Source organism: Stigmatopora argus, chromosome 20 (assembly GCF_051989625.1).
Source record: "Stigmatopora argus isolate UIUO_Sarg chromosome 20, RoL_Sarg_1.0, whole genome shotgun sequence".
Lineage (NCBI taxonomy): Eukaryota > Metazoa > Chordata > Actinopteri > Syngnathiformes > Syngnathidae > Stigmatopora > Stigmatopora argus.
In genome coordinates, this window is record NC_135406.1 from 4,493,460 (window position 1) to 4,520,407 (window position 26,948).

The 26,948-nt window shown below is 44.1% G+C and overlaps 3 protein-coding genes across 4 annotated transcripts in view; 1 reads left to right on the forward strand and 2 right to left on the reverse strand.

Moving 5' to 3' along the window:
• Window positions 1-26,948, reverse strand: part of LOC144066146 (uncharacterized) — a 32,269-nt gene that overhangs the window by 729 nt on the left and 4,592 nt on the right. The gene's annotated exons all lie outside the window — the stretch shown is intronic.
• On the reverse strand, window positions 1,113-25,643 carry mus81 (MUS81 structure-specific endonuclease subunit). Of its 2 annotated transcripts, none has more exons than XM_077588264.1 (17): window positions 25,481-25,643; window positions 24,741-24,885; window positions 24,542-24,671; window positions 22,168-22,244; window positions 21,976-22,083; window positions 21,829-21,909; window positions 21,667-21,755; window positions 20,430-20,702; window positions 20,131-20,365; window positions 19,853-20,068; window positions 19,148-19,264; window positions 18,979-19,082; window positions 18,831-18,914; window positions 18,671-18,753; window positions 3,842-3,934; window positions 3,603-3,735; window positions 1,113-1,369 (listed from the first exon to the last, which is right to left on the reverse strand). In XM_077588264.1, the coding sequence occupies exons 2-14, from the start codon at window positions 24,879-24,881 to the stop codon at window positions 18,687-18,689; spliced, it is 1,722 nt and encodes a 573-aa protein (XP_077444390.1). In that variant the 5' UTR covers window positions 24,882-24,885; window positions 25,481-25,643; the 3' UTR covers window positions 1,113-1,369; window positions 3,603-3,735; window positions 3,842-3,934; window positions 18,671-18,686. The 2 variants fall into 2 exon arrangements, with proteins under 2 accessions (XP_077444390.1, XP_077444389.1); XM_077588263.1 differs by having other exon boundaries at window positions 1,965-3,735.
• On the forward strand, window positions 2,841-18,364 carry LOC144066092 (uncharacterized). Its single transcript, XM_077589441.1, has 31 exons — window positions 2,841-5,936; window positions 6,414-6,475; window positions 6,544-6,753; window positions 7,640-8,283; window positions 8,361-8,566; window positions 9,638-9,772; window positions 9,839-9,937; window positions 10,003-10,040; window positions 10,109-10,362; window positions 10,433-10,470; window positions 10,539-10,685; window positions 10,754-10,879; window positions 10,941-10,979; window positions 11,042-11,167; window positions 11,232-11,514; window positions 11,663-11,859; window positions 11,932-12,069; window positions 12,132-12,170; window positions 12,245-12,385; window positions 12,477-12,559; window positions 12,642-12,665; window positions 12,730-13,450; window positions 13,626-15,539; window positions 15,640-15,751; window positions 15,814-16,059; window positions 17,203-17,424; window positions 17,504-17,593; window positions 17,664-17,756; window positions 17,831-17,917; window positions 17,998-18,119; window positions 18,182-18,364. Exons 1-31 carry the CDS (start codon window positions 4,290-4,292, stop codon window positions 18,242-18,244), a joined length of 8,346 nt encoding a protein of 2,781 aa, XP_077445567.1. The 5' UTR covers window positions 2,841-4,289; the 3' UTR covers window positions 18,245-18,364.

A 26,948-nucleotide genomic window follows, 5' to 3' on the forward strand; every position in this document is an offset into this window, starting at 1 on the left:
AGTATTTAAAGTACTTACTTACTTCTTTTTCCACATGTGAGCTGTTAAAACAACAGAAATGTAAATTAGTCTCAAATAAAAAGTGAACAGACTTGGGAATACTTACTTTGGCTTTCCAGCGTGGAGCGACGCGAAGCTTCCAATGAATGAAAGAGGACGACTGCGCAATTACTTCCTCTTTAAATAGTTTTTCGGAAGTGACGTAATCGCCCACAAAAAAAGTTTAAAAAATAATTTAGACGCACCCTTCAGACAGAAAAGTGACCGGCCAGGGATCGTACCCGGACCTCCCACACCGTAGTCACTTTCTCTATCCATTAGACTAATGAGCTGATGTTGAGGATGAATCTCAGAATGTATATCTCGGATTTTCAGTCACTCACATGCGGAAGACTGTTAAAAAATAGGTTAAATATGACTTCTAATTTTTCACTGGCAAAGCATTGGTGGTCGAATGGTTAAAGACACTGAATGCAAATACATTGGGATCGTGTTCGATTCTCACTCTTGCCAACTCTTTACCACTCTGGCATTTATGTTCGTAAATGCAGCTGCGAGTGAGAATCGAACCCGAGTCGCCTGCATCTCAGGCAATGTCTTATGCCAAACGCCACCTTGGCTGGATTTCCGCCGAAATTTCACACATAGAAAAGTGATAAATATTGACAGCCAAGGACATTGCAGGAAGCAATGTCCAACATTTGCCACAAGAGGGCAGCAAACACACGTCTGATCAGGCATACTTAGCACAATATGATGGAGCGAAGTCTATGAATCTACCATATACAGTGATGCACTGGAAACAAGGAGTTGGTTGGAAATGCAATTGCATAGTGTAATGCTTCAAACTGTCACAGATGGCAGCAAAACACCATATGTCTATTCAAGCACACTCAGGACAATATGTGAGAGGAGGTACATTGTACTGGAAAACAGTACATATGTTGTACATATAAAGAGGAGTTGGTTGGAAAAGCAATTGCTGAGTGTAATGCATTGAACCACCACAAGACGGCAGCAAATTTAACATGTCTGGTCGAGAACAGAATAGCATGTGTTTATACTCGCCTACAAAGTCACAACACAAAATCAAGGAACTAAGAAAGATGGAGTGTGGTTTGTTACTTTATTGGAGAGGTCTCAAGATGAATATTGCACATAATTTATATGAGGAAGATGAGGCTGACGCTGGGGAACACATTGAAAATATCGTTCGACCGAATACACAAGTGTATTGTCTGCTTTTGTCATGAAATAAACACAAAATGAAGTTGGTTGTCATAGGATGGCAAGTGGAAGTGAGCCGTCTGCCTGCAGGAACAAGCCCAGTATGCACCAAGAGAGGAACAAGCATTAAAGCTGCACCTAGCTGCGAATAAATGGATAAAAAACAATTAAAAGAGAACAGTTTTTAAACATTTAACAGTCTCACCTTTGTCTGCTGTTTTTATTGACCGATTAGTACGCTTAAAGAGACCAAATTGATCTAAAATTAGTCAAGAGACGAATTGTTTTGATCGGCTCATGTTTACCAAGACTTCCGCATTCGAGGCATCTTCTTCTTTCAATAAAATGCGCTTTGCAAATAACCATTGAGTCTACGGCGCCCTCGTGTGGATTGGAAGTGAAATGACGGCCCTGTTTCTCATAAACGACCATTGTGTTTTCCTCCAATATAAGACCTTGTATAAGAATAAGAAGGCAATTTTCGTCCATTCATGGCAGTATATTATACTGAAGGAAAAAAATCACCTTGATTTTCTTCACCATGGTCGTTTAGAGAAGGAAAATAAATTAATTTAATAGAGGAAAACGCCTTGCTACACATGGTCTTTCTTATATTCGAGAAAAATTGCTTACTGTACAAGGTCGATAAATAGAGGAAAATACATTAACTCAATGATATCATGCATGCAGAAGAGTAATAAAAACCAAAATTATGATTAAAATAAGGGTACAGGTACCTCACAGGTTAGTGGAGAGCCATATGTACCCATGGAAAGAGCCACATATGGCTCCCGAGCCATAGGTTCCCTACCCCTGGTTTATGAGATGAAAAAAAATGCCTTCGTTGCGCAAATTGTCCACACGAGGGCAGTGTAGTCACAAAGGTGGTTTGCGAAGATGTTTCGAATACGAAAGTCAATGTAAGATGCAACCAAACAAAATAAGTAATGCATCTTCGTCTCCTTTTTTTATTGACCAACCAGTACACTTAAAGAGACCAAATTTATCTAAAATTAGGCAAACGAGACGAATTGTTTTGATCGGCTGCAGTTTACCACGACTTCCGCATTCGAGGCATCTTCTTCTTTCAATCAAAGGCGGTTTGCAAACAACCGTTGGGACTACGACACCCTCGTGTGGACCGGATGTGTAACGACGGCCCGGTTTCTTACTTGGGTGCTCTTTTCGAAAGTGACGTAATCACGCAAAACAAAAGAGACGCTTCCTAATAACTAGTCATGGACTTTATACACTCTATCTCCATGCATATCTCCCATTTTTGGCCATTCACACACTGCAGACTGTCAAAATCAGACACTAAATATGACTTCCATTTATATCATGGCAAAGCTTTGGTGGTCGAATGGTTAAACACACTGCTAAGGGTTTCCTTTGACTCGGGTTCGGTTCTCGCTATGGCTTACATTCGTCAGCTCTATACCACGCTAGCATGTGTTCGTAAATTTTAATTTTTATTTACACACTTTTGGGATAGTTTACCACCGGTTAAATTTAACTGCCAAACTACAAACTTGTCAGGATGCCTCACTCTTGACGTTAGGATGTCAAGAGCTTTTCCGCTTTCATTTCCTTTCCGTCTCTTCCACTTCCGGTTTGCGGGTTTTCTTCATACGTCAGCAGCGCGCATGCGCCAACTCTCTAATATCTAAGCTTTGAAAGTAATCAAAAAGGAACACCTTTCTCATTTCAGTTCGCTGACATCAAAGCAAAGGTAAACAAGCGAAATTAATTTATCGCGTAGTTATATTTACTATATTGTTTAATATTATATATTTTACCAACAATGCGGGCATTTTGATAGCTTTCGGGCCTGCACTTTTGTCCATCGTCGTGCATTCTTGTTTTTTTTCCAGGGGGGGGACATTTTAAGGGGTTTAATACTGTTTTCATGCTAACAAAATGCTATAATTTGATCTTTCTTGTGCGTGTGTGTTTTCGGGCTGGATCGGCAACACGGCGCATGACGGGCCTCGTTCTCTACGCACTGCATCGCAGTACAATAGTACAAAAACAGTCATCAAAACGGTCAACATTTTCCAAATCCCCCCCCAAAAGACCCTTTAAAATAACATCAAGATCACGTCAATCGCTTAAGAAATCGGGGGCTTCAGGTCATTCAATAAATCGGACGATCACGTGTTAAAACAAAGACAGTGTGAGCGAAAATTCGAATATATTGATTAAAAAAGTCAAGTTCCCCTGATTTGAGATCTTAATTTACACCATCTGAATCGAATATAGGTTGAAAAAATGCATTTAATGTGGAATTTATCTCATCTATAATATCTAGATTTGATGTATAATGTACAATTTGTGATGAAAACGGTTTTGCAGCGCAGAATATTCTCGTTTACCTACTGACCACGCAACATCAGGACCCACAATGGCTCCAGTTCTTGCCCAACCAAGTCCACTTACACGAGATCACCCGGGCAGGGAGTCGCACACGCAACCTCTGGGTTTGGGGACGACGACTCTACCACTGAACTACGGCGCCCCAGTGAAAGGAGCAGAGATACGGTTGAAAAAAATGTTAGCCGACATAGCGAGCTCTTGTTCGAATTGCGTGAATTGTCTCAAAATGGGCAAATACCTTTTTTGGGGGGAAGGCCGCAAAGTTCCAAATGATGAATATCCGGCCTTAAAGATGATAGAAATGTTCACTGTGATGTCGCCGTGGTTGTTTCTGGAAAAAAAAAATGGAAAATTTGAAGGAAATATTGGTTGTTACTTGATATACAATAAAAAAACAATGAATCGTGATGATGATGATTATAATAGGATTGGAATGTCTTTTATGTTGTTGCTGCTATATTTGTGTTTTTTGTCGTTGTTGCAAGGGCCAAGCAAGACCGGCAAAAAGAAGCGTAGCGGCCGAGACATTCCCAAAGTCTTCCTGTCGAACAGTAGCCCAGTTAGTTTGAAATAACGCCATTTTGTTTTTGAACTTTTTCCAGAGTTGCATTGACAGCCAAAGCGTTGTAGCCGTTCTTCTGGTGGTTTGCCGCCGGAAGCCCGTTCCCGATTGGCCCACGGCAGCCATGTCCCACAACCCATTCCTACAGTTTACCGAGCTGAGAAACCAGACGGCGGGGGACTCCCGTAACCCGTTCTCCGGTGAAAGACTTGGTGTTGGGTCTTCTGCGGGTCTTTCGCACGGCAACGCCATTCCCTCGTTGGCGCCCAGTTACTCGGCGCAAAGAGATGACGTTTTTGCTTCCAGACAAAACGATCACGGGCGAGATTTACTCGCCACGGCAGCGAGGTCTTCCCAAAACATCAACAGACACTCCGACGTAGGCGACATCTCCGTCAGTCGCTCGTCTAGCTTCGGCCGACCCGCCGTCGCCGGGACCTCCTCCGACTATTCTAAAGCGCCGACGTCGGGGGGACGTCCTTCCTTTTCGGTTTCCGGCGAGGACGATGGCAACCTCCGTTCCATTCCGGGGCTACGTTACAACCCGCCCGACATGGAGCGAACCCCCGAGCCTCCGCAACCCAAATACACGCCGGAGTCGGCCGCCGACGTGCTGGTGCAGTTTGGACTGGAAAAAGAAGACCTGGAACATCTCATCTCCTTCCCCGAAGACCAGATCACCCCGGAGTCCTTGCCCTTCATCTTACGGCAAATCCGCATCCAGAAGGCCAAGAAGGTCTCCAACGCCAATCACCCCAAGCTCTCGCGGGAAGCGGCCCCTGACCGAAACAAGGACGCTTGGAAAGGTCCCGGATTGGCGCCAAAGGACGCCTCGTCTTCTCGTCTCCAATCGAGCGAAGTCATCGACTACGGGCATGTGAGTAAATACGAGGACGCCCAAGGCAGGGCGAAAAGAGCCGAAGGGGACAATTTTTTGACCGTGGACAGAAGTTGCGGTCAAGAACCGGTGCAGCAAGTGGGACGAAACACCGGTCTGGAAATGTCTTCCTCGGACCAACAGAAGACTCCAGGCTCTTTCAGTGTGTCTTCTACCCCTCCCAAAAGTCAAGAAGCAGTCAACCCGGCGTTGGCAATTTTGCAATCCATTTTCCCTAATTTCTCGCTCTTGAAAAAGGACACAGACCTCCGAGACATGAAACCCCCAACCCCGAAAACGGTTGAATTTCCGCAGCAAGGACCGGTTGTTCCCAAGCCCATACTAAAGCCAGCGCTACCCATCCCGCAACGGATGGGCCGCCGCGTGCATCCCACCAGACCCGATCTGGTGGTCCTGGGAGAAAACGATAGCGAAATTAAAAAAAAACCGGCGTCCGACGAGAAACCCGAAGAGAAGCAGAAGCCTTCGCGGTGGGAGGTCACCAAGGAACAGCAGTCCCAGGAGAAGACGACACCGAGACCACCGGAAGCCAAGGAGACGCAGAAACCCCCCAAGACAAAGGCCAACCCGAAGCAGGCGAGCGAACCTCAGCAGACCATCCCGCCGCAACCCTTGATACACGTCCCGACGTACGTTCCCGCGGCGGCGCAGCAGTTCCACCCCGTGCCGACTACCCTCCACATCCCCAACATCTTGAGTCTGCCGCCACGTCCATTGCTCGGCCTGGGTCCGAGTCCCGGCGGTCCGCAGGAGCAGGCGACGGCCGTGGCGGGTTTCCCGACGGCCGTCCTGATGCGAGACTACGCGGCGGCCACGCCGAAGGTCTTTCCTCACTTGTGTACTCTGTGTAACAACATGTGCGTCCATATACAGGTGAGTGGACATACACGTTCTTGTTCACTCTCCCTTCTTCGTCTTCTCGTGTCTCTTCTTTGTAACGTGGCGTCCGTCCGTCGACATCGCCGTCGCGATCCGGTCCACCTCTGTTGGAGTCGGACCCGCGCTTTTGTCGAGTCTTCGCCTGTCAACATTTGAGCGCAAGGACCAACGGCGTGGAGGAATGTTTTTTTCGACCATTTTTCTTCTTTGTTGCTACTTTGATGTTACGGAATTTTCCGAGCGGACATTTATTGGAAATAAATCATCTCGCCGGGATTCCTTTTTGGATTTGTGAGACTTGTCGCACTACGGCGGGGATAAAGAAATGTTCCTGCGCCATTGTTTACCAACTGGAGGACTGTAAAACTCTAAACTAGTCCGCTAGCAAAGCTTGTGGTGTTGATTTCGTTGTTTGGAAATATGGATTTGGCAGATTGGCGTTGTATTAATTGTTGCTGTTTTGCTAACCAGGACTGGGTGGCGCATCAGAACACCAACTTTCACCTGGTAAAGTGCAAATTGCTTCGAGAACGGTAAGAGTCGGCTTCTTCTGTCCTTTAACGTCAACCAAGAAATACGAATTTTGATGATAAATGTTCAGATATCCGCAATGGAACGGCGAGGTGTTGCCGTCCTGCGAAGTTACGCCGGACGTCGCGGCGTCGGCGCCGGAGTCGCAAAGTAAGATATCTCAATCGACTTCCTCCTCCGCTGCGGCACGACGCCATCGTAGCCCGGAAGCTCGAAGAGAGACGAGCACGAGGAGGAGAAGCCGATCTCGCTCGCCTCAGAGTTACAGATACCAACGCAGGTGAGGTGTTTTTCTTTTTTTTCCGAATGTAACGCACATGTGTCAAAGTGGCGGCCCGGGGGCCAAATCTGGCCCGCCGCATCATTTTTTGTGGCCCGGGAAGGTAAATCATGAGTGCCGACTTTCTGTTTTTAGGATCAAATTAAAATGAAGTGTATAGATGTATATTAAATTTCCCGATTTTCTTCCTTTTTAAATCAATAATTGTAATTTTTTGATCATTTTTTCTGTGTTTTTAGTTCAAAAATCATTTTGTAAAATCTAAAAATATATTAATAAAAAGCTAAAATAAACATGTGGTCTAGACCAAGGGTGTCGGACTCGGGTTGGTTCGTGGGCCGCTTTAACTTCAACTTGATTTCACGTGAACCAGACCATTTTAGCTATAATATTTAGATTTTTTTTTTTTATAAATGGATTAAAAGCCCTGAATATTTCGTTTTTTTATAGATCTAAAACAATGTTTATTTTAGCTTTTTATATATATATTTTTAGATTTTACAAAATGATTTTTGAACTAGAAACACAGAAAAAAATGATTAAAAAATGACAATTATTGATTTAAAAGGGGGAAAATCAGGAAATGTAATATACATCTATACTCTTCATTTTAATTTGATCCTAAAACAGAAAGTCGGCACTCATGATTTACTTTCCCGTCCACACAAAATGATGCAGCGGGCCAGATTTGGCCCCTGGGCCGCCACTTTGACACAGGTTTTAGATCTATAAAAAACTGAATATTCAGGGCTTTTTATCCATTTATAAAAAAAAAAAAAAATCTAAATATCCTATCTAAAATGGTCCGGCCCACGTGAAATCAAGTTGACGTTAAAGCGCCCCGCGAACCAACCCGAGTCTGACACCCTTTGCGCTAACGTTTCAGGTCTCGTTCCGACTCCTCGAGTTCATCCGAATATGGCCATTCGCGCTCCAGGAGCTACGAGCGGCGCCCCTCGCGGCGAAGCCAAGACGGGCGCTCGTCTTCGAGGAGGAGGAGTCGTGAAAGGCCGGCCTACACGCGGAGGCGGTCCTCGTCCCGCAGTTTCCACGAGAGACGGTCGGTGGAAAGAAGCCGCGAGAGATGGTCGACTGAAAGAAACCGCGAGAGACGCTCACCCGAAAGAAGAAGCGAGAGACGCTCGCCCGAAAGAAGCAGCGAGAGACGCTCGCCCGAAAGAAGAAGCGAGAGACGCTCGCCCGAAAGAAGAAGCGAGAGACGCTCGCCCGAAAGAAGAAGCGAGAGACGCTCGCCCGAAAAAAGAAGCGAGAGACGCTCGCCCGAAAGAAGAAGCGAGAGACGCTCGCCCGAAAGAAGAAGCGAGAGACGCTCGCCCGAAAGAAGCCGCGAGAGACGCTCGCCCGAAAGAAGCCGCGAGAGACGCTCGCCCGAAAGAAGAAATGAGAGACGGTCACCCGAGAGAAACCGCGAGAGACGCTCGCCCCCCAAGAAAACCCGTGGAGGCACCGTTACGGCGCAGTTGTCGAACAAAGCGGACAGACTAGCAAAAAAACTGATGGAAACGTCAGGTGAGGCCAGTTCATTTGAAACCAGTGAGAAGTAGAAAAGCCTACTAATGAAATTCAATACTTTGTCTTCCATCCAGCTGTCCAGTCTCTGTCCAAGCAGACCGACTTGGAGTCCATGGTTAAAACTCTGGCGCCAGCCTTGTTGGCAGAACTCGCCAAGATGAATTCAACTGCGTCAAAAAGTCAGGCTGAAACATCAAAGACCGCCTTCGCCGCCAACAAAAAGCCAGCGGGTTTCAAAACGACCTACGATCCGAAAAAAAAGCCCCCACCGAAACCCAAGGTTTGACCGTCAAGACCACATGTGTCAAAGAGGCGGCCCGAGGGCCAAATCTGGCCCGCCGCATCATTTTGTGTGGCCCGGGAAAGTAAATCACGAGTGCCGACTTTCTGTTTTAGGATCAAATTAAAATGAAGAGTATAGATGTATATTAAATTTCCTGATTTTCCCCCTTTTAAATCAATAATTGTAATTTTTTAATCCATTTTTTCTGTGTTTTTAGTTCAAAAAACATTTTGTAAAATCTAAAAATATTTTTTAAAAAAAGCTAAAATAAACATTGTTTTAGATCTATAAAAAACTGAATATTCAGGGCTTTTAATCCAGTTATTTTAATCCATTTATTTTAAAAAATCTAAATATATCTAAAATGGTCCGGCCCACATGAAGTCTGACACCCTTGATCTAAAACAATGTTTATTTTTCTTTAAAATATATTTGTAGATTTTACAAAATGATTTTTGAACTAAAAACAGAAAAAAATGATAAAAACATTACACCCTGACACCCTTGATTTACATGCTTTTTTTAAATGAGCAGATGCCGACTTTCTGTTTTAGGATCAAATTAAAATGAAGTGTATAGATGTATAATAAATGTCCCCTTATTTTCCCCCTTTTAAATCAATAATTGTAATTTTTTAATCCATTTTTTCTGTGTTTTTAGTTCAAAAATCATTTTGTAAAATCTAAAAATATATTAAAAAATCTAAAATAAACATTGTTTTAGATATAATTAGATTTTTTAATTTTATAAATGGATTAAAAGCCCTGAATATTCAGCTTTTTGTACATTAAATTTCCAGATTTTCCCTCTTTTAAATCAACAATTGTAATTTTTTAATCAATTTTCTCTGTGTTTTTAGTTCAAAAATAATTTTGTAAAATCTAAAAATATATTTAAAAAAAGCTAAAATAAACATTGTTTTAGCTCTATAAAAACTGAATATTCAGGGCTTTTAATCCAGTTCTTTTAATCCATTTATTTAAAAAAAATCTAAATATTATATCTAAAATGGTCCGGCCCACGTGAAATTAAGTTGACGTCCCTTCACATTTTCTCTTGCCTTTGCAGCGGGTCAAAACTTCCGACCCGACCATGGTGACGCTGAACCACGTCAAGGCCGGTATCGTCTACAAAGATCTGGCGTATGGCGTCGAGGCGCACGGAAAAACCAAATCCATCATCATGTTTCGGAACAAAGAGCAGGTAGAGTGCTTCGTTGCGTTGTCGTTTCGCTTGAATACGACGGCGTGTTTCCGTGTGTTGGCGTAGGCGGTTGTTCGTTTTCACCGAGAGGAAGACGCCGACAAACTGCGTGAGAAGGGCGACATCCGAATTAAAGATTTCGTCGTCAATATTCAGAAAGAAAAGGTTGGGATTTTTGATCACGTGCTTGCGGATTTGTGTTCGAAATCTAAATGGCGGTCTCTTGGTAGGACGGTTTCCCGAGAGTGCAAAAGCCGAATCCCCGGAGGTAAGTAACGGGCTGGCGTGAACGTCAATCACTGGGGTAAATGATCACGACGCCATTGTTTTTCTTAGGAGGGTGGCCCCGGTCTCAAAGACCACCAAACCCGTGGTAAAGATGGTGAAAAAAGTCCCCAAGAAGACTAAGTTTAACCCCACTCGCAAGGCCGTTAGCGTAGCGCCCAAAGCGGTCGCTGCGGGGGACTCCGCCGAAATGACGAAGGACGCCGTTGCCGAGACGACAAGAGACGGAACGGGCGCCGTATTAACGGATGTTATGGTCGCCATGGAAGATAAGATACATGAATTTCTGCTTCGGCCGCAAATGGGTAAGTCTCGACGTGATGTCAGATTTTTGCGGCGAGTTAATATTCAAATTTGACTTCTGTTCCATTGCAGCGGAACTTGTAGAAGACACGGACTTCTGTTTGAAAAGAGTAAGACCTGGTCTGGGTTTTTGGGGTCTTTGAGAAGCAGTCGTCCTGATTTTTTTGGGTCTTTGCAGTTGGGTCAAAAGAAGAGGCAGATGCTAATCTCCAATCTACCGCTTGATCGGTACGGCTACTGCGTGCAAGACATCATCCAATTGGTCAAGCCGTTTGGGTTTGATTCCTTGGATGAATCGATCTACGTTCTTCCTCAAACCAGGACGGTAGGACCCCTCAAATCCAGATGTGGAAGGTATCTTTTGAAATGCAAATTTGAAAACTTGTTTCTCAGGCATTTGTGCAGTTGGAGGAGGAGGGAATGGTCGCCGCCATGGACGCCTGGAAAACGGATAAACCGTCTCTCAAAGAACAGAAGTTGGACGTTTGTGTCTTGAAGGAAAATATCCCCATGAACCCGGTAAACTGTCCTCACAAAATCCCTCGGTATGAGCGACTTTGATTTGATGTTTGTATTCCAGAAAGGCTTCTACGATTGGATGATGAAGAGGATGAATTATGTAAGTGCACCAGCAATCGAATGCGATGACCGTGTCTTTGATGTTATGAACTCTGACCTCAGCCGGTGGAGGAGCGATACTCGAGTGTGGTCTTCATCAAAGGCATCACACCGAGCGAGACGAACCGTCTCCGCCAAGCTTTGCGGAAGATCGGGGGGGTCCAACATTTTCTGCCCCTCCACGACAAGGTGAGTTTGTCGTGTAGGAATGCTAACCTTCCAAATTAATTGACATTCAACCTCTTTGTTGCAGGTCTTTGTGAAATTTCAGTCTGACATTGATGCGGATTGTCTAGGACTTTGGTACGTTCTTCACAATCAATGTCCTGCCTATCAGATCGCCAGGCTGGACCCCCCACAAAGCGCTCCAATTGCACGTAAGTCCGATGGGAATGGTCGGAATTTAAAATGGCGGCTAAAATGTGGGTCTTCTCCTTCTCTACAGCGCGAACGTTTCCCAACGAAGCCGTTCCCGATTTGGCATTTCCCGGGGCGACTGTTGAGACGTCTACATTTGGGGTCCCTGAATCCACCACGTTCCCGTTTTACCTGACAATGAAGACAATTCCCTATCTGTTCTTAACCGTTTCGCCGTGGTTCGTCATCCCTAGTAAGACCCGTCATCCTGCTGGTCTAGATTGTCAGAGCCAGATGTCATTAAGGCCACGGTCTGCTTTTTTGCAGAGTTCCTGACCGTCCAAAAAGTTGACGACATCGAAAACGCCATTCAAAGTGGCGCGTCGCCAACGGTCATGTTGACAAATTTGTCTACAAAAGTTGTCAAACACGAGGACGTAGCCAAGCTAGCCTGGCCGTATTTCTCCAAGAAGGATCTTCGGTCTCTGTACTACAACGTGATGGTGCTGCCGCTCCAGAGGAGGGTGAGGGAACTGCAGCCTTGCGTGGTTGCTAGGCTAGCAAGTATTCACCGCGCCTGTTTTTTTCTTCTACAGGCCTTTGTGCATTTTAGCGATTGGGATGCGTGCCGCCAATTCGTGCACCGTCACTTGGATAGTCACAAATTGGAGGCGTCGACCCTTCCGCTTAGGCTGCACTTGGTCCTCGAGTCCATGTCCGCTCAACAAAGCGAGGTACGTACTCGGGTAAAGATCCCTATTGGTTGTCTTACTGACCATACGATATTTTTTTACAGGAGGACATGTACGTGTTGCTAATGCGGCTAAGCAACTCTGTGAGTTTCGGGAATTTATTTCACGGGAGCTACTTAGCATGTAGCCACAACTGCTTTGCTTTGACATCTTTCAGCGCATTGGAAAAGTGGAGTCCCTGGCCGAGCGCCTGCTTTGTGTGGAGATGTCTTTGTCCGACATGGACAGCATTACGCTTCTACTAGATTTTATCTCCAGCCATGGCGAGGTTGTCAACTTCCTGCCACTGGCCAACCGGGTACGAGAACGGAAATCTCTTGGATTGCACACGCAGATCGACGAGGGTTGTCGTCGTTCTGTTTTAATTAATGATTATCTCTCTGCTGTAGATATGCGTGGAGATGGCCGACTCCGCGGGAGTTGCGCGTGTGCTGGAGGCATCCCAAAAAATTTCACCAAACTGCCACGCACGGTTGGTTTCCATTTTCTATTCACGCCGGTTTTATTCCACGTTGTACTAGGTATTATTCACCATATTCTTTTTTTTTTTCCAGGAAAAATATTCTGAGGTTTGAGAGGTAAGGTACTGAACATATAACCGTCAAGCCATGACAGCATATTAGCGGGTTTGTTTGATTTCAGCATTGAAAGCTTGAAGAAGCGCCTTCAGGATCCAACTGGGATTACTTTGGATCTCAAGGGGGACAGTACGGACCGTAGCGCGAAGCCCAACCCACCAGGGGAATCGACGGCGGCCCCTGCGCCTACCGTTGCGCCACGGGTTGAATCCGAACAACCCAAAAATAGCCTCGTATCGGAGTCGCAGGAAGTAGAAACCCCGTCAGTTCAGTCTGAACAACCCACAAAGGGGCCCGGGTCAGAGTCAACGAGGGTAAAAACGTCGGCGGAAGAGGAATGCCGTAAAAAGGAATGTTCAGTTAAGCTCGCTACTCTTCCTGAGGTTCAGACGGGTAAAGAGAAAATTTCGGTAAAGGTGGAAGAAGCGACGGTGTTAGTTTCAGCCTGTGTTGACAAGGAGAGTCCGCCTCTGGTCGGCAGTCACGATGAGACGGTCTTAAAGAAAGAAGAACCTCTACCTGTCCAAGATGAAACCCTTGTGCAAAGTGAAGCCACATTGGTCTCCGGTAAAGATGAAACCCTTGCAAGAAGTGAAGCCACATTGGTCCTGAGTCAAGATGAAACCCTTGTAAAAAGTGAAGACACATTGGTCCTTAGTCAAGATGAAACCCTTGTGCAAAGTGAAGCCACATTGGTCCCCAGTCAAGATGAAACCCTTGAAAAAAGTGAAGACACATTGGTCCCCGGTAAAGATGAAATCCTTGCAAAAAGTGATGAAAAAGTGGTAAGTCTTTTCTTTAAGGATCTACTTACCTTACAATTTTGCACGGAATCTAAAATTGATGTGTATAAACAGCGTTTACTGACCAAACACCGATGGGAACCGTTGCAGTCCCATCAGTTCTTGCAACTTCTGTGTTCATGATTACAAAATGTTGAATTCTCATGTCTCCATTCAGATGGAAATCAACAACGTTCTATCAAATGCCACTCTCTGTGACCAGCAACCCTTCAACATGGACGACTTTGTCACTGTTGATGAAGTTTATGACCAAGAGGACAGCAGCGCTGAAGCTGAAGCCCCCTCTCATTCCAAGCCTGATTCGAAACAGAAGAAACCAAGACCCTCCAAAGACTCCAAGAGCGCTAAATCCCAATCTCCCGCCCCCTCGAGGACCACCAGAAGCTCATCAAGACGGAGCCTCCCTTCTGGCGCCGTGTCTTCGCCTGGTCGAGACTCCACCAAAGCTCCGATTAAAGTGAAAAAAACAAAGGATTCATCCCAGAGATCTCCAACGCGGCAGACTCCCGCCACTTGCGAAAAAGAACATTTGATAACGATGGGCAGCGACGAAAGCTTTCAGGTGTTGGATAGTGTGGGTGATGACCAGAAACCTATCTCGGATGAGAATCCCGATGTAACGGACGGCGGTCCCGCCGAGCTTCAAGGAGCTCCTCGGCTGGAAAACGTGAGTCATGTGGAAAGGATTGAAAAAGAGCCAACGTCCTCGGGTGACACACCGACTCTCGAAGGCCAGAACGAGACGCAAAGAGGGAAGGAAGACGCAGACCAAGACCAGACCACGGATTCTCGCCCAATCATTGAGGATGTGGTTGACGATCCGGCCTCGGCTGACCTCGACTGTCACGTCAGAGAAGCCAAAGAAGAAACCGCTGCCTTGGAACATGATGACACAGAAGCATACCAGGTGATAGATTCTGTAGAAGATCTTCCATCGTCTAATGAAACTGAACAGAATGTCCCAGAAGCAGCTAAGAGCCAAGACTGTAAAGAACCTCCGAAGAAGCAGGCGCGCACCACCGCCAAAACTCCCGAGAATTACCTCGTGGTCGATTCCGTACTAGCCGACGCTGCCGTGTCGGGGAGGAGGCGGAGCACCCGTGGAAAGAAACAAGAGCAAACTGTCAAAATACCCGTGAAGGACGAGGACCCCACTTTCCAAGTTCTCGACTCCGTGGAAGAGGATGCCGGCGTCAACACGAGAGCTTCCAGAAAAAGAGGAAGGCTGCCTAAGAAAGACGGATCTAGCGAAGAAAAATCTGTCTCGAGGACGACAACCCCTTCGAGGACATCTCCCGAACCTGCGATCAAGATGGAAGTGGAACCGATGGAAATCCCGGAACCCAAGATTGCGGTTCCCAAAAGAAAAGGAAGGAAGGGAAGACCTAAGAAAGATGCAAAGAAGATAAAGATAGAAAAAAACGAGCCTGTTGATGAGGAAGAAGCGGCTACATTTCAGGTACTGGACTCAGTGGAGGACGAGACGGGTCAGGTTCCGACATCTACCGGGGAGACGCAGAGTAGTCCAAAACGGGAAGTGGTCACCGACGGGATGTCTCCGCTAAATCCAGAGGATGAGGAGGAACCGACGTACCAAGTGGTGGATTCTTTGGAGGAAGATCCGACTCAAGAAGAGACGGAAAAGACGGAAGAACAACGGGCCGGATCGGGAGACGTAGCGACGAGATGCCAAAGCAAACTAGAGGTCGCCCAAACGAAGATCGAGCCGCCGACCGGCACGTTGTCGCTGGACCAAGTGAGCGACGACGAGGATAACTTTTCCGACGACGTCGCCGAGAAAGCCGAGAAGCCCAAGCGTAAACTAAGAGCCGACAAGAGACTGCAGAGGAGAAAATCCAACAGGCGGCAACCCAGTGAAAGCGAGATGGTCATTCCACGCCAAGAGGTCGGCGAGGAGTCGGCGCCCGAAAAGCCAACTTGGCAACGAGACGTCTCGGAGGAGGAACTCGGTTTGGTCACTTTGGACGAGATCGTGCTGGAGCAGGATGAGGCGATAGATCTGCGGCCGACGAGTGAGGGTGAACAATCGGAGGACTGTTTGAACCCAGAGGTTAGTCGGCAATTACCCGCAGAATTGCCGAGCATGTGACGGAAAAGATGGCGGTTCCATTTCTCATTGTTGACGGAAATACGATTGTCAATTCTTGCAGACTCTGCTGACTTTAGATGAAACTGGTGGTGATGAGGAGGAGGAAGAGGAGGAAAATGATGGAGATTTGCGCAACTCTTTGTCTGTTAAACGGAAAATTTGCTACGACAAAGGTGTGGTCAGAAGTTGTCCTAAAAAAATTATGGCGAGGATGTCATTTATTTTTGTTTTTTAGAGGATGGCACAATCGTGGTCCAGGTGGAACACTTTGAAGAGGACCTCCTGATAAGCGGCGACATGAAGCGACTCCGACCAACTTCGGGCGTGGCGAGTCAAGACGAGATAGAAGCGCCGACGGAGGAGGACGCCGATGGCCGGCGTGTCGAGGACGGTGTGACCTTGGTGACGCTGGACCAGGTGGGACACGTCGAAGAGGACGTCTTGACGTGCGCCATGGAGGAGCAAAGTCAAGGAGATGATGGTAAAGTTCATAAGAGTGTGAGGGACACAGTCAGAAATACATAAGTGATAATCCCATTGGAATTAGTAACCAATAAGATAGGTCTGATAGGGTACTCGGACGAATCGCCGAAAGATGTTTCGCCGACGGACAGTTCGCCGAACGGACGTTTCGCCGACGGACAGTTCGCCGAACGGACGTTTCGCCGAAACGGGATTCGCGCGCTCGCCCCGCCCCCGGATCGTGTGTGTACATGTTTTTCAACCTCGGCCCGCGGGCCATATACAGCCCGTTACAGATAACATTCATTTAGGAATAACAAGGGCATGTACTGCCCTCCGCTTGACATATTTCTAAATACAAGTACAACTACAATGTGCTGCTAATTTTTTATTTTTTTTATTTTATCCTTGCGTTTAAAGTAGTAGCCATTTGGACACGCAATGTAATTTATCAAAGCTGGGGATTGATGTCTGACACTGAGAAAAAAAGAACACTAGAAGACTTATGTGAAATTCTAAGTGCCTTGGACAGACTAGAGGGCTTAGAGAACAATACCTGAAAATGCCATGGAACACACTTTTACTTCTAGTTTAATTTTAAATCATTTCCCATTATTTTAGAAAATATATATTCAAAAGGATTTGCTGAGAACCTTAATTCAAAGATTAATCTCAACGTTTTCTATGCTGGTGTAAATTTTCTGGAGTAGGATTTCTGGATTTACAATTTCATTACAGTAGTACTTACCGTTACTACTACTTTATTTTCTCTATTTCTTCTGTCACGTACTGTTCTGCATGATCTCCAAATGGCTACTACTTTAAATGCAAGGATAAAATAAAAAATATAAAAATTGGCAGCACTTTGTAGCACGTACTTGTATTTAGAAATATGTCCAGCGGGGGGCAGTACATAACCTTGTTATTCCTAAATGAATGTTATCTGTAACGGGCCGAGGTTGAAAAACATGTACACACGATCCGGGGGCGGGGCTAGTGCGCAAATCCCGTTTCGGCGAAACGACTGTTTCGGCGAACTGTCCGTCGGCCAAACGTCTTTCGGCGAATCGTCCGGTCACGGTCTGATAGGGGTAGGGCGGGCATAAGCAGTGTTAGGTAATTAGTTATACATCTGAATAAAGTCAGAAACGTTGTGGTACAGGCACAATGTTGACCAGCGAGGACCAGAGCAAGGCGGAAGGAGAAGCCCGGCGTGATGTTCCTCGGCTTTTAGAGGACGAGGAAAAGCAGAAGGAAGCAGTCTCTACCGAACAGGACACGCAAGGTGCCTTGACCAGAGGCGACCAGGACGCTGCCTCCGTCCATCGCCTGAAAGCGACGGAGGGGGAGGAAGACGAAGCATCTTCTGAACTGAACTTAGAAGGTACACCAAGGAAATTGAAGACGATTCAGAGCTTCAGTATTTGCGTTTTTTACAAATTATGGCCTTTGTTCCACATTAGAAGACAAGACATTGATGCCGTCATTGGACCAAGTGGAGCACGGTGAAGAAGACATCCCGAGATGCGACGTCGAGACCCGACACCCTAACGGTTTGTGTTGTCGTGATGATTTTGGTCACGGGTTCGGACTCGGAATAAACCGCTACGTGTCGCTTGGCAGAGGGGATTTCCAGCGCCGAGGCGGAAGAAGCAGCCTCGCTCGAGGCTCCTCTGGAGGATGAGGAAAACGAGGAAGATTCGTTGGAAAAACTGGGTAAATGTGGCCAATTGGAGACACAGTGTGTCTTTTAGCCACAAGAGAGAGAGACTGATTGTATTTTTCTGCAGACAAACGCGAGGGAGAGTCATTTTCCGAATCGCCGATTCACCCCGCTGCTTTCCCACTGCCGCCGTTTAATCCCAAGAAGCCCTTCGGTACAAAAAGATAACGAGATATGTCTACCGAGTGTTTATTTTTCTTCCCTTTAATCCGTGTTATTTTCGTCGCCGCGTAGGTACCGAGTTCATCGTCCCAAAATCTGGGTTTTTCTGCGATCTGTGTTCTATCTTTTACCTCAAAGAGAGTACGGCCAAAGAGGTGCACTGCAAGAGTAGGAAGCACTACAACAACATAAAGGTGCGCTGATGTTAAGACTAATTTTTACATGCCATGTTTCTTACCTGAAATATCTTCTACAGAAATACTACAGCAAGCGTGAAAAGAATTCAAGCGATTCCGCTCGAGACGTCGTCCCCGACTGAGTTCTCAACATTTCCCTTTTCAATTTTTTTTTTTGATATGTTTTCTGTGTATACATCCAAATCTCAATTGCTTTGTGGTTTAGATGGCTAGAATGGTTTATTAAAAGATTAGAGAAAATATTTTTCTGTGCTTGAATCATTTTTTTTCAACGTATACGTACTTTTAATTTTTATACTCCTTTAAAATAAAGTTACCTTTTGCAAAAAAAAAATCTTCCAAATAATGACCATTTATTGTAACATTTTCTAGGAAAAAAAGACTATGGCCAGCAAGCTTATTTTTCCTTCCCAACCATTTATAATAAATTTTAACATGTATAAAAAAGGTTTTAGACCACACCAAAGTATTCCTGAGATTGCGGAATGCATTGACTAATGCCTAAAAATCATTTTTCTTTCAAGAATAAACTTAAATCAAGTGCTTACAGTGCTTGAATCCAACCTATGAGAGTGCTCCTTTGGTGCAGTACAGCTGGCACAGAGTTAGACTCAAAGCTGGACCCAGTTTCCTTGAAAAGGACAAATGAAAGATTATTAGTACCTTCAAAAATGATGCGATATTCGAGGGATTAGTAAAAAAAATGACCTTTGAAGCCTGCCGCATTGAATGCCAGATAGCAGCTTTTCCTTCGCCGCTTGATTTGGACACTCGTCATACGCCGTCAGGAGGCTGAGGACAAGATTCCCAAATGTCAGCACACGCTAACGGCGCCGAGAGAGCATGTCGAACGTACCTGCGGGGCGTGTTGAATCTCTGCAGGACGGCCGCCGCTTTGTCGCCGGACAAGCCGCTGACTTGCATCAACTGTCTGGCGAAGGCTTCGCGCGCGGTCTGACTCTGAACGAGATACGGTTGTTGAACGGTAAGCTAGTTCTTACCGGTTCCAAAATTAGGCGGGTTACCTTATTCTTCACAGCGCCTTCATTGAACTCGGCGAAAGACAAGAGGGTGCGGAAAGGCTCCACGTCGTCGCGGCGGTCGCCGTCCAGCTCTCGAGAGTGCCGCGCTAGCGTGCAATTCTATTTGGGAACGACATTTATTTTATTCATGTGATACAGAATCTATTGTGTTTTTGTTCCATGTGATTTTTAAAATCTATTTCAGCTTGATAATTGCCAAAAAAAATTAATACCTTGAGATACGAGCTAAATGCGTTCCGGGATCGAGCTCGTATGCTAATTCACTTGTATCTCAAATCCTTTATCCCATATAAAATAGCAAAATACAAATTAATCTGTTCTTACCCTCTGAAAAAACACAAAAATAGAATATTACAATGGGAAAACATCTGTGTAATTGTTGTAATTCACCACCTACATTGCCAATTTTTTTAATACCTTGAGATACGAGTTAAATGCATTCTGGGACCGAGCTTGTATGCTAATTCACTCATATCTCAAATCCTTTTTTCCCATTAAAATAGCAAAATACAAATTAATCTGTTCTTACCCTCTGAAAAAACACAAAAATAGAATATTACAATGGGAAAACATCTGTATAATTATTGTAATTCACCACCTACGCTCACAACAAATTATTTCTACTTATTGAACAAATGTTATGATTGGCTCAGATTAGAATGCGACAGAGATTACGGGAATACCCACTTGGTACATTTTGGCGAGTTGTTTGGTCATGTTGGCGAGGTAAGCGGCCGACTCCCGCACGTCCTGCACTCGCTTAACGAAAAAGCCGTCCACCACCTGCGTGCCGACGACTGCCTGCCGCAGGGTCGATTCCGGGAGGCTCAGGTGGGACGCCATTTTGCCGTGCCCCTCCACCAGGTAGATGGGACGGCGCAGGCCGCACCGTTTTAGGCGAAACTTGAACAAGAAAATGAAGTATTTAAGTATTTGTAACATTTTTAGGACAACTTCCCGCCGACCTTCTGCTCCCTGAAGCGTCCGTCGATGATGCTGCCGCAAAGGTCGTCCATCCGTTTCCTCTCCACGACGTAATCGAGGACCAGTTCCCTCGTTCGAGTTCCACCCGACGCGGGGGCGGACTTCTCGCGCGCCACCCAGAGGAAGTCGCCGACGTTGAGCTTCCGGACGTCGAACTGGACGCGGTTCTTCTTCAGCTCGCGGACCAGCTCTTGCTTGCAATGGCCGCCGCTGCCTCTGCGGGTGCACGGATGTGTGAAAAAAAAAGACGGCGCTGAGCGAGCGGGGTCTCCCGACCTACCCCGTCGTCTCGATCACATCCACGCAGAGGATGATGTCGAAAGTTCCGGCGAGGAGGCGCCCTTCGCACGGCTCGAGACGACCGGCGAGGGATTCATGCGAGGGAGTCGCCGTCGAATTTTCCGGTTCTTCTTCGCCTTGGTCGTCTTCGTCGCTAACGGTGAGGTCGACAACCCTCGGGTCGGCCTCCTCTTCCTCTGAAAGCACCTCGGACCCCCGCTCCGTTGAATCCAGGCGCCGCGCCACAGCCACGCCTTCATCGGTTAGAGAGTAGCTTGAGAAACAGAGATGGAATAAATCGTTTTAATTCGATTTATTTAATAATGGACAGCACATATTAATGAACATATTTATATTCGTGTTAATGAACATATCTACCGTATTTATCTGAGTAAAACGCGCAACATTTTGTACCCAAAAAACTGAAAGTTCGCTTATACATCCCGGTGAGGGCAGCCGTTATATGTAATGGGAGACGTAGAACCTGTCTTTGTCCGCCAGACGGCGACAATTTACCTTCTTTTCCAAATAGCCTTGGCAAGTTTAAAGGATAATATAGGGGTGTAAAAATAAAAATAACAAGTTGCTCCAGGGAAACGAGAAGAAGAATGGAATCAATTGTTTGGTGAATCTAATCAGACTTTGAAAAATTCTAAATATTGTGATTAATTAGACTTTAAGGATTAAATATTGTAAATTCCATTTGGGAATTGTGTTAATATTGATAGTAGTTTGTTTTACCAGGTTTCCATATTATATGTTGTGAATAAATTTTGTTTATTCTTGCCAGTTATCAGTACTGGTGCAATTCTTGGTGTGAGCTGAGAAAACCTAAAAAAATAATTTTACACGAATTTTTAGTCACAAATTATGGGTGCGCTTGGAAAAAAATACAGTATGTAAATATGTAAGATTGAAGCCGAGGGCTAATTTTCCATTATATTTGTTTATTTATTTTATATATATTTTTGTTTTGAGGTGGCCTCAAATGTTGGCTTCATTTCATGTGTTTTCTCATATAGAGTATTTTGTCCTGATTTTAATTTTTGTTTTCAGCATGACATTTTTTATCATTTCTTGGTCACGATTGGGCTGTCTAAAACGTGTTTTTTTAATTATTATTTTATCCAACTTCCCTTTAACTGACAAACTTTAGCCTTCTTTTAATTTATCTCTACGCTTCTCATTCTACGAATATTTTTTTTAGTAATTTGATCAAAACTGCTGTAAAGGGGTACCGTGCGGGACTGTGGGTCTTGATGAGCAGATTCCTCCGCACCAGGGTGGCCACGGACGACCAGGCCGTGTACTTGCTCCCGACCTCGGGCTACGAGTGGAGACAACGGTTGTGTGATAAGACCATTAAAAAAAAGAGTCACTTCCAAGTTGAAGATGCTGACCGTAGTGAAGGATTTCTCGCAGAGATGTTGAGCTCGGGCCTGCAGCTCCATTTTGTACATAAAACCTTTACTGCCGGCCATCTGTAGGGAGACGCATCACTTTTTATTTGGTTGCAAAATAATAACAATACAATGTGATGGTGTTACCTGTGAGTCTTGGTAAAGTGTGAGCAGAACTGCGTAACCGGCGGATCCTTTCTGGGGGGCGTAATCTCTCTTCCTTTTCTTGGGTATTCCTTTACCTGTTTTTTCATCCTGAATGCCATTTTTCTTTTTTTGATGACATCAATGTGATTGGACATGAGGCACGTCGGGCCATTTTTTTTAGATGTATTTTACCTTCCTCTTGGAATGCGGGTTCTTGTCTTCCGCCCCACCAGGAGGGGGCGCTTCTCTTTGAGGTGCTGTGTCGTAACCTGCGGGAGGGTTTCAAATGTTATTTTCACAGTGGCGGTCCGTCAGGGCCTTCAAGACCTTCTCTGCCGGCCTAAGATATATCTGAATCATATATTATATTTTGTCCATCAATACTTATTAAATAATTCCAAATTGTCTGTTAGCTTCCTTTCATTGCTTTTCCCTCTGGTTGCACTGCTTCCAGATGTGTGTTTTCATATTGAAGCATTTAACCAATCACATTTCAGCCATTGTTTGTTGCCAGAGTCAGAAATCTGCCTCAAGGACTTCACAATCAGTTCTGCAAGCTCTGCTCCATTACACAAGCGTTGATAAGACTGTTGCTTTAACCAATCAGATTTCGAGTTGGCAACACCACAATGCCTTGTCGCAGGCGTAGGGATACGTCATTGCTTTCACCAACTATGATTGGCTAGTGATTAGCCAAAGCTACCAAAGTGTATCTGTAGCAAGCTGCAAAAGCAAATATATTGTTGTGTTGATTTAAAGTCATTTTCAAGACGGACTTTGCCAGAAATACGACAGGACAGGCTCGGCTTTCAGCATTAGCTTTGATGGCGATAGAAAAGAAGGAAGAAAGAAAGGAGGATAGATATTGTGTAGTTAAAAATTATTTTTGGTGATAAAATATGGCTATATTGCTAAATAATATTTCAATTGTGGGCCCGGTACTGATATCTGAAAAGCTCCAGTGTTTGTATTTAAGCTCCAGTATTTGTATTTACCGTAATTACTCGAATATAACACGCAGATTTTTGCTATATAATTAATTCCAATAGTTGGGGGTGCGTGTTATAATCAAAAACTTTTTTTTTTTTTTTTTTTGTGTCTTGTTACATGGCCCTTAGCCTGGTGCTTTTTCTTGCCAAATAAATTGAATTGAAATTGAATTGAATAAAATAAATTACAAATTTTCGATCGAAAAAAGCATTGTCAAACTCACTTTGACGCACGGATTTTACGTCATCTCGTAGAGCCGACGCACGGATTTTACGTCATCTCGTGAAGCCGACGCACGGATTTTACGTCATCTCGTAAAGCCGAGACCACCACTGCCCCCCTCTAGCCTCGTACCCGTCTCAGTTCACCCTCTCTCAGTTCAGTGTTATAATCAATAACTAAAATAAATTACAAATTTTCGATCGAAAAAAGCATTGTCAAACTCACTTTGACGCACGGATTTTACGTCATCTCGTAAAGCCAATCGGATGATGTGTTGTGGGAGGATGAGGAAGTGGATGAAGGAAGCGTGGACGTTGATAGGATTCTCAACGAAGAGATGTATGAGAGGACAGACAAAGAGAGAGAGGAACTCTTCATTTGAAGGATTGTAATGAATAAATTTGTTTGAACAAAACAATTGTGAAACGAAGAAAAAAAGGTAAGATTTCTGATTTTCGTCAGCGGGAAATTTTAGGTGCGCACTATATTCGAGTACTGCGTTTTTCCAGATTTTTTTGGCCCAAAATTACCTGCGTGTTATTTTCGAGTGCTCGTTATATTCGAGTAATTACGGTAATCATTAAATGCTGCTAGGAAGTGGATTTTGCCCGTTAAAGGCGCTACGAGAAAAATGCACGGACCGCCACTGTATTTTCAGCACCATTGACAACGATGGCTACATCGTTCAATTCAACATCAGAAAGGCTCTCTTGTCAGCAGGCCTCCATCCCACTGAGGGGATGTTGCTGTCAAAAAGTGTGCCGTCACCCTTTTTGGGGAAGTTTGTCTGGTCATCTTTCTTCAGCGTTGATTTGGTAAACTTGGGTGGACACTGAGGGGATGTTGCTGTCAAAAAGTGTGCCGTCACCCTTTTTGGGGAAGTTTGTCTGGTCATCTTTCTTCAGCGTTGATTTGGTAAACTTGGGTGGACACTGAGGGGATGTTGCTGTCAAAAAGTGTGCCGGCCACCAATGTCACCCTTTTTGGGGAAGTTTGTCTGGTCATTAGTTGAATCTTTTTGATGGATTTAAATCAGTTTGACTAACTCTCTAGGCATCAATTATAATTTGACAATTGTCATTTAATGCACTTTTTAAAGTATATATTTTTTTTTAAATCTAATTTCAACAAACACTGAAACGTCTTTGATTTCTTTGGAATTTTTCAGCAAGTCAACTGGATTAATTTTGTGTTTGCTAACATTTTGTATTACTTTTCTGTCTTTGTAGGCTCATTTTAAATATCTATGATATAATTGTGTGTATATGATGTTAAAATTTTAGAGTGAATTTTTATTCAGTTCATTATACAAGAAAATTGAAGTGAAAGCCAAATAAATTTTGCTTTTTCTGACCACATTCTCTGTAGTGTTGTTGCAACTTGGAATCCAGGAGCTTGCAAATGCCATCTCCAAAGTTCTGCAGGATCTTCGCCTCTCTGGCATCACGAAGCGGAAGAGGATATTTATTTAGAGAGCTGATAGCCTACACAAAACACACCACCAAGCGTTATTACTTTCATTTCAAAACCCGGGTTGGATTTGACGTGTGCACCTTTTGGTATGTGTACTGGATCTTCAGTCCTTTTTCCCTGGCTTGGTCCCGGAGTTCAGTCAGCCATTTGAGGAACAACGGGTTAGGGCAGGCAGGCAGGCAACGTTTGCGGCCCATCAGGACCGGCTCAGATGCAGACATGTTGCTGTTGATAAAAACAAAAGGTGGGTCAAAATAGTTTATTAACGTTTAAAGGGCACCCATTTCACTACCAAATTTGAGTGACAAAATGTTAACGCAAAATGTGATGTCCACGTATTTCGATAGCAAGTCTTTTTTTTAATTTTTTATCACATAAGAGTCACTTACCTGTTAAGAAAGGGCTTTTTCGAGCAACTATATGTATATATTATATGTTGTTTTCAATACTATTTAAAATAGTATAATGTAACTAGCAACATACGCAGGTGTAATCATGGGCTAATCAGTGATTTTTCGGTTATTTTTTTATTCGTTCTAGTTTAACTTTGGCTGTACTAAAAGCACTAGGAGTCGTGTAGAAAGTTTTCTAAAGGGAAATATTTGGTTTTTGTACTTGTTAGAACCTTATATTAGGAAAAGAATATCGTTTTATTGAAGTTTTCATTGTTGGCAGATACGTTTCGACAGAGGGTGTCGAACTTTAATTATTTGCAGGTATTTATTGCTCTATATTAATTTTAAAAAACGTACTTACACTTTTACAATAAACCGAAAAGAAAAACATTTTTCCATTTAGGCAAAGGTTTAAAATAACTTACCTTTTTGTACATTAAAAATACACTACAAAATAAACTGTAGTCGGCAATGTCGTCATGGTAACGAAGAAGAAGAAGTTGGTACCTCGGCTCTGTGTAGACTAATAGATTGCCACCTAGCGGTCACGTAATGAATAGCAGTGAGTTTTTAGCGATACATACTGGACGTACCGTTTTCTTTTTGAATTCTATTCAATAAAATGATAATGGAAAAGCGGTTTAAGGCTTTTTTAATTATGAAATTATGAGAGGAATCATTTCTTGTATTTTGTTGACGGCCATGAAAAAAAATTAATTAGGTTGGCTTTTCCTTTTTAGTTTCTACTTGAAGACAAAAAGAACGACCGAAAGATACACGGACCCTTGAGTGACGATTTTTTTTATTAATTTAAAATGCTATTCATATTTTTGACACCTTTATTGGGCAAGTGACTGTTTTGGGACGTTTAAACAAACTTATTATATACGCATTGAAAAATATGGTCGTTAATGAGGCACGAATTACACATTTTGCCCACACGAAGACGCTCTGGGTCCAACTGTTGTTTGCAAAGTGACTTTGAGTAAAATCTCTTGCGCCTAATTTGAGAGAAATTGGGTATTTTTAAGCCTATAAGTCGACCGAAAGAAAATTGAGACGTTTTACTGTCAGCCAAGTTGAGATCAACCGATACGATTGATATTTTTCTGAAAACGTTAAAACGGGAGGCTGTGTATCGTTTTGCAACTAAAATAAAGGGTTGAAATATTTTTGGAGGGCGAAGCCTTTTTTTGCTGTCAATTGTATATTGAATGAAAAGAAACGCCATAATCAATTCATCAGGGGGTATTTATTTCAGCCAAAACGCGGAAACAGTGTTTGTTTACGTCTGCTTTTGGCGCTTGTTTTTGACGTAATATGGCATTTGCACATGCGCGTTATCCCGGCCTTCCCCCGAAATGACGTCAGAGGGAAACCCAGGTCGACACTGGCACCAGCGACCCGGAAGTGGAACGTCTGAACGGAACAAGAAGCGAGAGACGAATTTGTTTGTCGTGCTTTCTTTTGTTTTTAAACTGTTTTTTGGCGTTTTATCGCATGATCTGAATGGGGGAATTTACAGTAAAAAAAACTGAGTGACGTTTGATGGATTACATGAACAGAAGTCCGTAAAAAGGAGTTTTTTCGAGTTTTTTTGGCTGTTTTTTGCACTCGGTGCAGGCTGCACAACGAAAGTCACGAACAAGGTAAGAAATGCTGCAATTTTCTACTACAAGCGTCTTTTGATGTATATTTCTACTTGTAAAACGTGCACTTTATTCTGTTCAGCTTGATCTTCATATCCCCGATCAGATCAAAACATTTAGCCAACTTCCACAATTTAATGAACAATTTCCCCAATTTATAATGTATTTGATTATCTGCCAGAAAGTGGAAAAAAAAACAATTCTAGATATATATCAAATGATACTGAAAATCTGCAAATGCAGA

Bases quoted from the DNA above. Each gene is read 5' to 3' on its own strand.
- LOC144066092 (XM_077589441.1), top strand. From the start codon at position 4,290: ATGTCCCACAACCCATTCCTACAGTTTACCGAGCTGAGAAACCAGACG. The intron at 10,980-11,041 runs GTAAGTGCACCA...CTCTGACCTCAG, and splicing joins TGATGAAGAGGATGAATTAT to CCGGTGGAGGAGCGATACTC. The intron at 17,425-17,503 runs GTACACCAAGGA...GTTCCACATTAG, and splicing joins TTCTGAACTGAACTTAGAAG to AAGACAAGACATTGATGCCG.
- mus81 (XM_077588264.1), bottom strand. From the start codon at position 24,881: ATGTCTGCATCTGAGCCGGTCCTGATGGGCCGCAAACGTTGCCTGCCT. The intron at 22,245-24,541 runs GTCAGAAAAAGC...ACCCTCCCGCAG, and splicing joins ACAACACTACAGAGAATGTG to GTTACGACACAGCACCTCAA. The intron at 19,265-19,852 runs GTGGGTATTCCC...GTTCCCAAATAG, and splicing joins AACTCGCCAAAATGTACCAA to AATTGCACGCTAGCGCGGCA.